Source organism: Arvicanthis niloticus, chromosome 24 (genome assembly GCF_011762505.2).
Source record: "Arvicanthis niloticus isolate mArvNil1 chromosome 24, mArvNil1.pat.X, whole genome shotgun sequence".
Lineage (NCBI taxonomy): Eukaryota > Metazoa > Chordata > Mammalia > Rodentia > Muridae > Arvicanthis > Arvicanthis niloticus.
Genome location: NC_133432.1, coordinates 29,139,110 through 29,152,980, shown reverse-complemented (window position 1 = coordinate 29,152,980; position 13,871 = coordinate 29,139,110). Strand labels below are relative to the sequence as shown.

The following is a 13,871-nucleotide window of genomic DNA, read 5'->3' as shown; positions in this document are numbered from 1 at the left end:
TAAAACAGTGTAGCCCATACATACAGTGGAATATTACTCAGCCTTACCTTAAAGTGGAAGAGAATTCTGATGTATGTCTAATACTGATGAACCTCGAGGACCTTTATGACAGGTGAGATTATCAGGAGTATATCAAACATTTTCTTTAAACAGTTTTTTGGAAGAAAGAGGCTTTGTAATTGTTAAGTATAGTCTTTACTTGGGATTTTTTCATATGACCTATAGGAGTTTATTATTAAATAATTTAGGTGACTTTCCCCATTTTTTGTAACAAAGTAGATTATCATTGATGTTTCTGAAAATAAAACCAGTGAGTGTGGGTTTCTTAATGCTTCTTGTCGTTAGACACAAGAATTTGCTGGAACTCAGATTCCCTCTAGCATAAACTGTCTTATTTACTACAGTGTAGCAGTGAACACCCAGACCTTTGTCTTCTGAGTTTTTAGGCTTTTCTTCTTATAAAAGAGAAATGCAGTATTTATAGACAAAACACCATAAAATAAGTTTTTTTTTTTTTTTTAAGACGATTTAAAATTTTTCTGAATTATCCTGTTGGAAAGCCTGTTTTTTAAAAAAAAAAATGTTCCCAGTTGTGCTATCAAAAAGGAAAAAAAAAAAAAAAAAACAGACATGGTGGAGCATGCCTTTAATCTAAACTAAATTTAAACTAAAATTACCTCAAGTACAATTAGCTGCAGAATCAGTGTCTCAGAGTAGACTGCTGAAGGGATGGACTGTTCTGTGGCCACAGTGCATATACTGGCTTGGCTTCCCTTTGCAGTTATCACAGTGTGCCTTGGCCCTGGTTTAACTCATTTGTAATTGGCCAGTGGGTTTTTATGCTGTCGTACTCTGAGAATTTCCAACCTTGTCCTAAAGTAATAGTTTAGGTTCTAAGCCCACAGTTTTGAATTTTCATTCTTTCTAAATACAGGTAAGCTTATAATTTAAATCAATACCATTTAGATTGCATATAATTTAACAAAAGTAGGGGACTTGGAAGATTAATTTGTCTTGACTCAGCCTAAATATTTTTTCATAGAAACATAATTTGAAGTTAAAAACTGTTTCTTTTTTGTTTTCTCCAGCTTCATAGATTTGTACACCTTCAGGTTGAAAGATATCTTCTATACCAGCATCCTAGTCTCTTGCCTACTTGGTTAACTCTTGGTGAGACCTTTTGAGGGATAGCCATATTACCTGCTTACACATTCCTGGTTTTCTCTTCTAAGCATAGACACTGCTCTATGACAGTCATCTTTTAGTTATAAAATACAGTTTATAGCACTAGCCTTTGATTTTTTATAAATTGAATGCCAAAAAGAAGGGAAACTCGAGACTGAAGAGATGGGTACAAGCTGGGGAGAGAGCCAGGATGTTAAAGGGAAGTTAAGGAAAACAGAAGGACAAGTAGAAGGAAGGCTTTTCTGTCACCAGGGGGAAAATCAAACCCCAGTTGATTCAAGCTTGAGGTTTGTTTGGATCTTGGTTCCACCTCTTAACTCTGTAGCCTTGGGAATGATTAGCCACTCATGGGGTTTGTGTTTCATTTTATTTGCTGTGCTGTTAAGGGTCAAACTCATGGCCTTGCACTCGGTAGACAGAAGTTCTATAATTAAGCTTCCCACCCAACGATCTGTATTCTTCTCATCTGTAAAATGAGCCAGACATACATGCACACGTGCAGACATGATGGTAAATATTCATAGGGAGCATTAGGACCTGGAGATGTGCTGTATGTACAGTAACAAGAGCAGTGATGTTTACAGCGCAGGCATCTCCTATGGGAAATACTGGTTTAGGAGGTGAGGCACACAGCAAAACAAACAAGCAAACAACAACAGAAAGCCATCCAGTTGTAAAATGAGGTCATGTTCTTTTTATTCAAATCAGTTGTTAATGTTTTCAAGAGAAAGGTAGTGTAGCTTCAAACAGTCATGCATCTTTAGTTCTTGTCATTATCCACTGCGCAGTGATGCTTGCTCTGTTTCCATGTTTGTTCATAACATAGCTATACTGGAAGATGCTGCCATGATGTGAGACTATCTTAAGGCGAATTGGACATCTGGTTTCCATGGAGTGTATGCCCCTCAGAATGTCACCCGCAAAGTTCTGCATCTTCCAAGGTGACCATAGCACTCTTTGAAAAAATATTTATCACAGATACGGTTCCTTCTAGCACTTCGTGGAGGGAGGTCTTGGCTTTAGAACTAAATCCATAGATTCTACTACTGACACACAAGAAGGGAAGAAACTAGTTTTGTGGGAGACTAGGTTGTTAAGACGCTACTGAGTAATGAAGTAAAATCACCTATCAAATCTTTTGGAAGCTTTCTCAGTACTGAGTAAGCAATAACATCAAAGATTTGACAAGACTAGTCAAAACCACAACTTTTCTCTATATATACATACATACACAGCAGATTACCATGTCTGAATTGAATCTGAAACCCTTTAAAAGTAAATGACTCTGCAAGGTGCACACCGATAGTCCTCTTAGTTGAGAGGTAAAGCCTGAGAATGCCATGGGCCCAGGAGTTCAAAGACTGCCTGGGCAGCAGAGGGCCCTTGTCTTAGAGGGAGCGTGTGGGGGCGGGGAGGGGGGGTAGAAAGAATTTTGAGGAAAACTAAAACACTGGTTAAGTGGGCTTTTGGCTCTGAGACTAGTTTAAGATTTTACACCAGGTAGGGAGTAAACTAGCAAAGAAACTTGTAATAGTAGGGGCTACAGAACTGTGTTTCCCTGGCTTAGAGCTCTGATTACTCTTGGAGACAGCTTAGGGTTTGATTCACTCACATAGTGACTACTAACCGTCTATAACTCCAATTTTAAGAGGTCCAAGATCCTCTTCTGACCTCTGTGGGGAAAACACTCATATGTATAAACTAAATCTTAATTTTAAAAGTTAATTCTAGAAATGTGACTATGAACACATAGCAGGCCAGACCTTGACATCTTTGTCAACTATTTAGTCCTAGCTAGCTTCAAATTCAGGCTAAAAACTCAATCAGTCCAGTAAGTTCAGACTAAAAAGAAACTAGCAAACTAGCCAGGCACTTGAGTAGTAAAGGCAGGCGGATCTCTTGAGTTCAAGGCCAGCATGATCTACACAGTGAGTTCCAGGGCAGCTGTGGCTGTATAGTGAGACCTTGTTTTTCTGTTTTTGTTTGTTTGTTTTGTTTTGAAGAATAAAAAGAAGCTTAAGGTGAAGCCAAATAGCTTTTTCCCTTTGCTTGATACCAGGTGAGGCCAGTGCTCCCACCTGGTGGCTTTGAAGGTCTGCTGCGTGGGTAAGAAAATGTTTAAGGAGAGAAGTCTTCCCATTTCACTTAAAATCACGGGAAAATAGTTGTGATTGTTGGTGGTTTTGCCAGATAGAGGCATACTTGTTTAGGGTTGTTCAGGAACTATAGTTGGGATTGTGCTTTTGCACAATAGAGACATAATTGTTTCAGGTTGGCCAGGATCATGCTCTCCTCCATCAAACCAAAGCAGTTAATCTGTTTGTATCTTAGGCAGGCGGATTTCTGAGTTCCAGGCCAGCCTGGTCTACAGAGTGAGTTCCAGGACAGCCAGGACTACACAGAGAAACCCTGTCTCGAAAAACAAAACAAAACAAAAAAAAGAAAAAAACTAGTAGGGTTTGCTGTGAGAAGGGGAGCAGTAAAGAGACAGGGTACAGCTTGAATTGTTTGCATGCAGAAGGTTTTGTTGTTATTTCTCTGAGTGGGAAAAAGAAGGAAATTTTAATTTTATCAGATAACACACAGGAAAAATTCCTTAGGGCATAGCACAGCAATTAGAGTTAGAGAGGTCATTGTCTACCCAAAGAACAGAGGAGAGATACCAAGGAGTGGGGCATGTCTATGGCAGAAACTGTCTCACAAGTGTGTGTGTCTGTGCACGTGTGAGTGTGTGTAGGGAGAGAGAGAGCACAAGCTCTCAAGGGAGGCTGGTGGAGGGTGGCAGGTGTCCTCACCTGTCATTCTCCATCTGTCCTTTGAGACAGGGTCTCTCACTGAACCTGAGGCCTGCTCTTGGATAGATATGATAGAAGCCAGCCAGCCCTTGCCACCCTCCTGTCTCTGCCCTCTTGGAGTGTTGTTAAGGTATATGAGACACCCAGCTTGCTTTGTGGGTGCCAGGGTCTAAGTCCCAGCCTTTCTACTCACAGGCCAATTCACGGGCTTAACTGCAGAGCCATCTGTCCAGCCAGTGAAGGAATGTTTTAATGGAAATAACCAGAATTATCTAAGAGTTTTTGAGAAAATAGATCCATGTTACTTTAACACTTGTTCTTCTAAACCTTATTCACAGAAACTTTTTAAAACCCTAGTTCTGCGGTTGTGATGTGACTCAGTCTGTAGTGTGCTTGCCCAGGTTGTAGTGTGCTTGCCCAGGTTGTAGTGTGCTTGCCCAGGTTGCACAGTGTCCTGGTTTGATGCCCAATACCACATAAACCTGGTGTTGTGAAAGGAGAGGTCCTTAGGATATAATATCCTCAGCTGTATAAGGAGTCTAAGGACAGCCAGGACACAGGAGATCCTACCTAAAACCAATAGGTACTACCTAGTTCTAATCGCATACTGTATCATTTTATGTTCTATTTCTCCTAATTTTCATGTAGTATCTGTGCTACCATAGCAGATCCCAGAAACAGAGGTGACATAATCACATTTGTGTTTTAGAAAGACAGCCCTAGCAGTGGTACAGAAGATGGGTTTGATGGCAAGAGATGTAAAATGGGGTTAAGGAAAAGACATGCATTGTGAGGCTTAGAACCATTTCCCTCCTGTATGGAATCACTGCCAGAGACGGACTTAGCGTTGGTTGATTGATTACTGCAATGTAGGAAAACAGTTCTACGTCTCTGGGCAGCATCAAAGTCACCAGATACGTTGTTAGGGTCACTCTCATTTTTGGCAAGTCACCAGCAGTCCCTGGTCAAGAATGTGGTCATGAGAGAGATCTCAGAATTTTGTTGTTGAATAAAATATGGTGATGGTGATGATAGGGAGGCGCACCGACTCAGGAACTCTGCCCTAGACTGTTAGGAGCCTGTCAGGAGGGTCAGAGTGTAGGCAGTAGACTCTGCCCTGCACCTGCCTCCCACTTGTTTGCTTTCTAGTGCTGAGTTGCCTCATCTTAGAAACTAGGAATCTGTAACCTCTGGTTATTTCAGCAGTAGCATCTGGTTTGTGGGTTTTAGCGGGGAGGGAGCCTCTTAAAAAAGAATTAATTTCAACCTTTGGGAGTTAATAGGGCAGTCTGCTATAGGAACCGCCTTGGAGCCATCTCCAGTGACAGCTGTAGAAGCCTGTGAAGTGGTGCCACTTTAAACAGCTTTCATAAAAACCTCTAATTCGAGTTTTAAAGTTGTTTAATGTTTAAGATGCCCTCATCCAGTCTCACTTTTCTTTAGCATCCTGATTGGTGCACCTGAAGCTGTGCCAGTTGGAAGGGTAGAAGGATAAGATTTGAGGGAGAAGCAAATGCGGCTTCCTTCCTATTCCCAAAGAGGCCACTTTTAACAGGTCGTAGGTAGCAATCTGGTATGGGTTTTAGAGCTTACAACTAAAATTCCACTTTGACAAAAATTTCTTAAACTTTATCTTCCTTTTTATTTAGAAATAAAGAAACCTCAGAATTATTGTTGGTATAAAATTACTATCATTATGCTAACTTGTTTAGAAAAAGACCATACCGGATTTTTTATGTTAAGCATAGGTGTGAACTTATGGCTTTAAGAGTACCAGGTGACTATTTGCCTGTAATTAATGTGCTACTTTGTATTAAGTGAGTTGTGGAGATTAATTTTTCCTTTAACTCTGAGACTATTTTATATAATTGAAAACATGTCAGACCTGGTAGCTCTTGCCAGAATCCCAGCACTCAGGAGGATATGGCGAGAGTCACTGCAAGTTCAAATCCAGCCTGTGTACATGTCAAGCTCTAGGCCAACCAGAACTGCAGAATGAGTAGTAGAGGACAGAAACTAGCAGATCTGGGAGTTCAAGGCTGTTGTGATCGAGATAGTGAGTTCCAGGCTGCATCAGGAGACCCTGTTTCAAGCGGGGAAGACGGGAACGTTGGCATTTTAAGTTTCTAGTGCTCCACAGTAAAGACCTGTCTACAGTGAGGCCTGTGTGTGGCTTTGTTTGTATACACATGCAGTTTCTTCTGTGGCTTCTTGTTTAATTTTAATCTTTGAGGAAAAGTATTTTTTTAAGTAGATATATGTTATATTAACACATTTGTCTATTTAAAGGCAAACTACTACTGTCTATTGAAAAAAATTTTTTTTGTTTCCACAGAAACCTGCTAATATTTTAGTTATGGGTGAAGGTCCTGAGCGAGGAAGAGTAAAAATTGGTATGTTATATCTATGAAAAGTCACAGTTCAGTATACTTTTGAAATTGTTGTAGACAGCTGTATTACTGTTTTCTGTATCACTATGCACATAACTGTAGTTCCAAATGTCAAAACATTCCAAAAGAGTGTACATGGAAGGGAATTGTCCCTGTGTACGAGACAATCCTCAGAGAACAGTGTGGTGTAGCAATAAAATACGCCACACAGGCAGGCTTCCTCCAACCGTCTGACTTAGCTAAACAACCCCAGGAGCTGGTGGCTTTCCTCCTTTGAGGCAAGCCTTGTCTCTTCTTGAGATGCACATGGCCGATTTGATTCTCCCATCATCTCCAGAGCCGGGTGAATGAGAAGAAGCACTGCTGTCAGTCTTCCAGCTGAGGAGCTGACCAAGGCATGAGGCCTAAGCTCAGCACGCACAGCTCTCATGCAGGACGGCTCCTGGCTTCGCCTAAGGCATTCGTGGCAGTGCACCTTGATGCTTTGCACTGTCCTGTGCACCAGACTTCCCCCAGGCAGCAGCGTGTCAGGACAGCAAAATTTACCTTAACTGCTGCTGCTCCATTGTCCTTTTCCTAAGCAGTGTTTGCCACTTATATTCAGTTTGTCTGGTATGGGGATAGAAGACATGTAATTAAGTTATAAATTAGTGTAATTAAGATACAGAACCATAAGGACACAGAACACAGTTAACAATAGTTTCTCTTGCAATGTTTGACATAAAGTAGAACAGTGGTTCTCAGTCTCCCTAATGCTACATACAGTTCCTCATGCTGTGGTGACCCTAACCATGAAATTATTTTCACTGCTACTTCATAACTGCAATTTTGATACTATTGTGAGTTGTGCTGTAAATATCTGTGTTTTCCAATGGTCTTTGGCAACCCCTGTGAAAGGGTTTTCCAACCCAAAAAGGGATTGTGGCCCACAGGTTGAGAACTGCTGACATAGAGGCTCCTGGAGCGGTATGCCTTCTTGCCAGCCCGGTAATACTCTTCTTCACCTCTCCCCCACCCTCCTTTACGAGTCCCCCCAAAGCTCATGGTCCGCTTTTAAATAAACTAAGAGTTCTTTTGTTATACAAACTTTGCAGATTCTTAATTGTGAGAATATGTGATCACGTAGTACTCTGAACTACTGACTGTCGTTGAGGTCTGGCCCTTTCAGTGTTCATTCTGAGGCCACCAAATACTTGTGGCCTTACATGAGCTTCTGAAGGGATCTCTTCAATCTGATGTCACAGCATCAGATTCAAATGTCAGTTCAAGGGATGCAGATTAGACTAGGCTGAGTCAAAGAGCAGTTTTAAGTAAGTCCTTTACCACCTGGCTTAGAAAAATTTTGCATAGCATATTTAAGCTCTCCTTAGAATTGCACTTTTGTATTGTAGTGCATGATGTTGGAAGTTTTAGGTGGTACCACACTATCAAGTATTCACATTTCAAAAGAAATATTTGATAATCTGATTCAAGGTTTTATTTTTTGCCAAAATTTGGGTTTTTCCCTCCATAATTAAGTCAATTAAAGGTAAATCTACTTTATTAAAAATATGTTAGAATATGCCCTGGAGGTTAGAATATGGCTTAGAGGTTAAGAGCACTCGTTGGTCTTCCAGAGGTTCTGAGTTCAAGTCCCAGCAACCATGTGGTGGCTTACAACCATCTGTAATGAGACCTTGTGCCCTCTTCTGGTGTGCAGGCATACATTCAGGCAAAACATTGTGTGTATAATAAATTAGCTTAATGTTAGAATAGAGTTAAATTTTCCAGATGATCTTCAGTCTTGACCCAGTGGGTGGTAAATGTGGGTCATCCTGTATTTGTGTGTAGTGACTGCATGTGAAGCCATACAGAGATGAAGCCTCTAAGATTATGGACTACCAGTACAAAGTCCATAACCAAGTAGTTTAATGGGGTGGTACTTGTGCCAAGAACTCTTCAGTGCCATCTTGGAGGCCTAGTTTTGTGATTTTTTTTTTTTTTAAACTTCTTTCTCATGTGAAGAAGCATAGAAGTGAAATAAATAGCCTCTTCGACTTAAAAAGTACAATGATTTTTTTTTTTTAAGTTAGTGAAACTGGCCAAGTAAATAAGGAAAATAGAATTAAAATACTCTGTAGTCAGTCTGATGACCACAGTGAACAGGCTTCTTGATGCAGACAATGGAAACCCCACTCTGTTGCGCCTAAGTGCTGCTAGGTGAAGTATGGCTTAGTGTTAAGCCCATCCCAAACCCAGAGCTGTGGCCTTCTGAAAGAAGTCTGCCAGGGGCGCAGCCTCACCCTGGAGGTCTGACAGCAGAGCTGCTGAGTGACTGATCTCAAGCATTTGTAGACTTCAGTCAGTAAAAATGGCAAAAGCTTTATCCTTCACCCCCCAGCATACATTCTTGATAAACAACACTGGCAAATGAGACTACATATGCAAAATAGACCTATCTGTGTACTCATATGGTTTTGTTGTTGTTTTACAGCTGACATGGGCTTTGCCCGGTTATTTAATTCACCTTTGAAGCCTTTAGCAGATTTGGATCCAGTGGTTGTGACATTCTGGTACCGAGCTCCAGAATTACTCCTTGGAGCGCGACATTATACCAAAGCAATTGGTGAGTGGCGCTAATTAATTAAAATTACATTGACTTTAATTTTTTTTTCTGTGAAAGAGACATTTTTAAACATGTTTAAATCAAGTATTTAGCAAATTATAAAAACAAAACCCCAGAATTCCACTATCCATATATACACATTAGCACCTGAGAGCGTGAAATTGCACATCTCTTTACAAAAGAGGTTCAGAATGTTTTGATAAAAAAATAATAATAATAATAATAATTTTATATAAAAAGAGAAAACTAAAAATTTTAAGTTCTGGAACTTCATACAAATGTTCTTTCTGCCACCAAAAGAAATGTTAACTTCTAGGAAATACCTCAAAAATTAGGAACGAAAACATTCGAACATGAGGACTTTCAAAGTAAGGAGCATGGTGCTCTTGCTTCCTCGTGTCCCCTTGTCAGCCATGTCAGTGTTGTCACAGCACAGCCACCCTCTCGGGTCCTCTGCTGATGCCATTCAAGTTGTTGGCAGCTAACTTAACATGGTACAGTGAATGAAACTCTCATCCGCAGCCTTTTCTGCTACTTCCTCATGACTGGTATCTTTTTCTGCTTCATTTTACTGGAGTGAATGTTACTGTAAGTCCTTTCCTGTTATGTTTGACCTAGAGGCTTGCAGCCACTTCTCCTGTGACAGGTAACCCAGGCCTACCCTACACTCTGCCCCCTATCCCCAGACGTTATGTGACAGGTAACCCAGGCCTACCCTACACTCTGCCCCTACCCCCAGACGTTATGTGACAGGTAACCCAGGCCTACCCTACGCTCTGCCCCCTACCCCCAGACGTTATGTGACAGGTAACCCAGGCCTACCCTGCCCTCTGCCCCCTACCCCCAGACGTTATGTGACAGGTAACCCAGGCCTACCCTGCCCTCTGCCCCCACCCCCAGACGGTTTCCTTTCTGTTCTTCTAGGCTGATGTGCTCTTTGCATCCCGTGATTATGTCTTTTATTTGCTCCTCCTGTGGCTTTCTTTGGAAGAGCATCTTATTGTCGAATTTGTAGTATTTCTGGGAAGGACCTTTATTTACTTGGTAGCTTAGATACTTCTAAACAAGTTCTGACACTTCCTCTTGGCCTTGAGGTAGCAGTGTGGCTAATCCACTCTCAGATCAGTCTTCCCAGGTTACTGTGGGTCACTTAGGCTTGTCTCTTTCTGAAAACAAATGCTATTTATTTCTCACTTCCACATTTTATAGTGATTTTTTTTGCACATAATCATTCAGCTCCTATCTGTTGTCTCTGGATAATTCTTAAGGTATATGGTTCTTTGATCTCCCCTCAAAGTTTTCCGTTCCTTTCTTCTGGAATGTACTGCTATTAGATGCTAGGCCTCTTGGTGTTTTCCACTGTGCTTTTTCTTCTGATGCTTTTCTGTCTTTCTTAGGAGCTCCTTGTCTAACCATGAATTTTTGGCTTCTTATATTGGTTTATGTGAAGAAAAGCTTTGCTAATATCTTTGAAAACAAGGATTACAGCACTTGTTTGTGGTTTGTTGTACACCCAGAGTTATTACCTGCTCAGTCTTTTCTTATGTGTTAGGTTGAAAGGTGCTCTGTTCTGGGGAGTCAGGCATGGTCTTTCCAGAGCTTCTGGAACCTCTTACTGCCAGTAGCCTTTCAGCCTTAAGCACACTGAAGTTTATTGTCTTCCTCAGGGCCGTGGTCTTGTCTGCATGTCCATCTTGGGTGGTTGATCATGGACAGACTAAGGGGCATATTATAGGTACAGACATGTTCTTGTGGTAGTTCTGGAAGTATTTTTACTTGCAAATGTTGCAGGAAGTCCGGGCCTCTGCATCTTCATCTTGGTCACCATTCCTGAAAGGATCTACCCTCAGATGGACAGGTACCAGTGAAGGATCTTTCTTGTCTGTGCAGGTGCCTTCCATAGCCTCTTTGGATGTCTTGAAGTACAGACCAATGTTCTTGTAGTAATGAGGAAGTTTCTTCTTGCCAGTCTTCTGGCTGGCCCCTCTTCTTGCTTTGAAAGTCTGTGGGCTGCTCTGTTAGTAAGAACTCTCAGCCTGAATATCAGCCGTCTCCCTGGCAACCTGAGGAAAGAACCTGTGTTTTCTTTCTAGGCTGTTTTCCATTTGTGTCATTTCTCATCTGTGTGGTAAGGTCCCTTAATTACTTAGGTAACCCCTAGCTTCTCTATTTGTATTTAAGAATTAAGTTACAAAAGCCACCTGGGAACTCTGTGTTGGATCATGGGATCTGTAGGTTGCTGATTACACTTTGAAGTTCTCCAACAGTCAGCTGTCATCGTCAGGGAGAACCAGATACCTGAATGGGCAAGTCTGTTTTCTGAGGCCAGTCAGACGTAAGAATCTCCTGGCTTTGGGCCCAATTGCTATATATCAAACAGCTGAGAGCATTGTTAGACAGTGAGGAGAAGGGCCAGCTAGGTGTTGAAACAACAGTCTTTCCTGGTTTGACATATCCACAGTTTTGTAGAACAGCGCTGCTCAGGCACCATGCCATAGACTGAGGTCTTTTTTTGCTTTGTTCCATCTGCCTTCTGTGGACCAGAAATGTTTGCAGTATCTGTGTAGAACATGTCTTTACACAACCTCTCTTTCCTTTTCAATTCAGACTTTAGTCAGAATACTGCCTTCTCACAGAGAGCTTCCTAGAGGAAGCCATCTGTGCTAATGCCATCTGGGGTAATCTTGCTCCGTCATCCATATCACATCCTTACCATGTCTGTGATGCTCCAAGTAGTATCTGAATCCAGCAGATTGAACTCACCTTCCTGTTGATCACCACAGCCTACCAATGCCTAGTCTCTGTTGACAGGTAAACCTATATTGTCTAAAACTAGGCATTTATATTTTTTAAGATTTTGTTCATATTTCTGTGAAGCCTTTTCCATTCTCCAGATGGAAAGGTAGGATGCTTGCTGTCATCCTCTGAACTAATATTGAATCCATCCTGGGTTTTTATTTGGCCAAAACTTTATGTTCACTAATGTTATCTGCTTTGAGATCATATTTTATTTCATAGAAAAACAATTATAGCCGGGCAGTGATGGCACACGCCTTTAATCCCAGCACTTGGGAGGCAGAGGCAGGCAGATTTCTGAGTTCGAGGCCAGCCTGGTCTACAGAGTGAGTTCCAGGACAGCCAGGGCTATACAGAGAAACCCTGTCTCGAAAAACCAAAAAGGAAAAAGAAAAACAATTATAAACATAAGTCAGATATGAAAACTCGGCAGCTTTGTATAAATCTAAATTTATTACAAAATAGTAACTTTCTAAAAATCAGGCCCTTCATTTTCTCTGTGTGTATGCTCTTTCTTTCTGTTCCCCCTTCCTGTCCCCCATGGTGACTCCCCTGACCTCAATTCTTGGGGCCAGTGAACTTATTGGAGAGCAGCTTCCCAATAAACCTTCCATATATATGTGTGTGTGTGTGTGTGTGTGTGTGTGTGTGTGTTTATATATGTATGTATGTATATATGTATGTATGTATATACATATATATGTACATATATATGTGTGTACATATGTATGTGTGTATATATACATATATACAATGTATATAAACAATTTATATATATATATATATATATATATATATATATATATATATATGTATATTGTTTCTGAATATTTGCTGTTGCCTAAACACATTTGAATATTTTTTTGAAAATACTCTTAACAAATTGAAAATGGCTTTTCCAGTTAATATGATAGTTATTTTTTTTATTATCAAAGAATTTAATATTTCAGAGCACTGTTACTTTTGGTAAGATCTTGGCAGACTATATAGATAGTGGAGTGATTACAAAATTAGTCCCATGTCTGAGTACCCGAGACTCTTTGTTTTTCACAATCTACAGTCCAGCAGCTTTAAAGTCCATCTGATGTGGGAAAAAGCAGGTTTAACTTGTATTCATCTCTCTCTCCTCTTCATCTATACATAAATAGGTGGCTTGTATGATAACCCTAATATGAAATCAAATTCTGAACCTTGTTTCTAAGAGTTTACAATCTGCACAAGAGGAAAGTAGGGACACATGCACAGAATGACTTGGTCAGTTCTTTTGCAAGGAGAGTAGCAGTGACCCCCTAGGAACTGTGTGCCCACTGCTGACAGGTCCATAGGCCACAGGAACTGTGTGCTCACTGCTGACAGGTCCCATAGTCCTTCAGTGCTGTTTTCCTGAAAATGTGAATTTAGCTATAGTCAAATGCATTTGTCACTATTAACTATAAGAATTCTATGAGATTATGCAGCAACATTTACCTTCTACAGTAGGAGTCGTAAAGGGAACTGACTTGGTTACAGATGACTAGATTCAAGGCCAGTGCCATCTCTTCAGTGGTGCTGAGCCCTGGCCATGTATACCTGCTTTGACCATAATGCCTTTTGGAAAGCACTTCATTTCAGTCAACACATTGCCTCAAGAAGCTATAACATAGATGCCTTTCTTAGCTGTTGTATCTGAGCGGTTATAAACTTGACATTTTCAGTATTTTAAAATAAGAATGAGACAGTGTAAGAGTTCTAGTTTGTACTTGGGTCTCATTCCTGCCCCTTATGTCTGTGTGTAGCCTTTGTGGTTGCTAAAGCACTCAAATTCCCCACGCCATTTAATGGTTCCTGATGAGAGCTCTGTCTACCATTTGAGCTTTTCTATCTGGCAGCTGATGTGTGAGCAGTTATACTGCCCTGGAGTTAAACATCAAAGTACCTGGAGTGTGTGTATGTGTCCATCCTCACAGTGCCATTCAGAAGGGGGTCCACTGCTGGGGTTCAACAGATCGTGTTAGACTGCAGCGTGCACAAAGAAAACATCTGGCTTTGATAAACTGCCATGGTCCCATTCTCCACTATAAATCGACTTAAATGCTGTGGCCGTTTGTCCGTTTGCACAGC

The 13,871-nt window shown here is 40.9% G+C and overlaps 1 protein-coding gene across 3 annotated transcripts in view; it reads left to right on the top strand.

The window, feature by feature from the left end:
* Window positions 1–13,871, top strand: part of Cdk8 (cyclin dependent kinase 8) — a 70,738-nt gene that overhangs the window by 44,133 nt on the left and 12,734 nt on the right. For all 3 annotated transcript variants that reach the window (XM_076923410.1, XM_076923409.1, XM_076923408.1), the window contains exons 5-6: window positions 6,316–6,373; window positions 8,844–8,975. In XM_076923410.1, coding sequence (XP_076779525.1) covers window positions 6,316–6,373; window positions 8,844–8,975 — 190 coding nt within the window. The remainder of the gene's footprint in view (window positions 1–6,315; window positions 6,374–8,843; window positions 8,976–13,871) is intronic.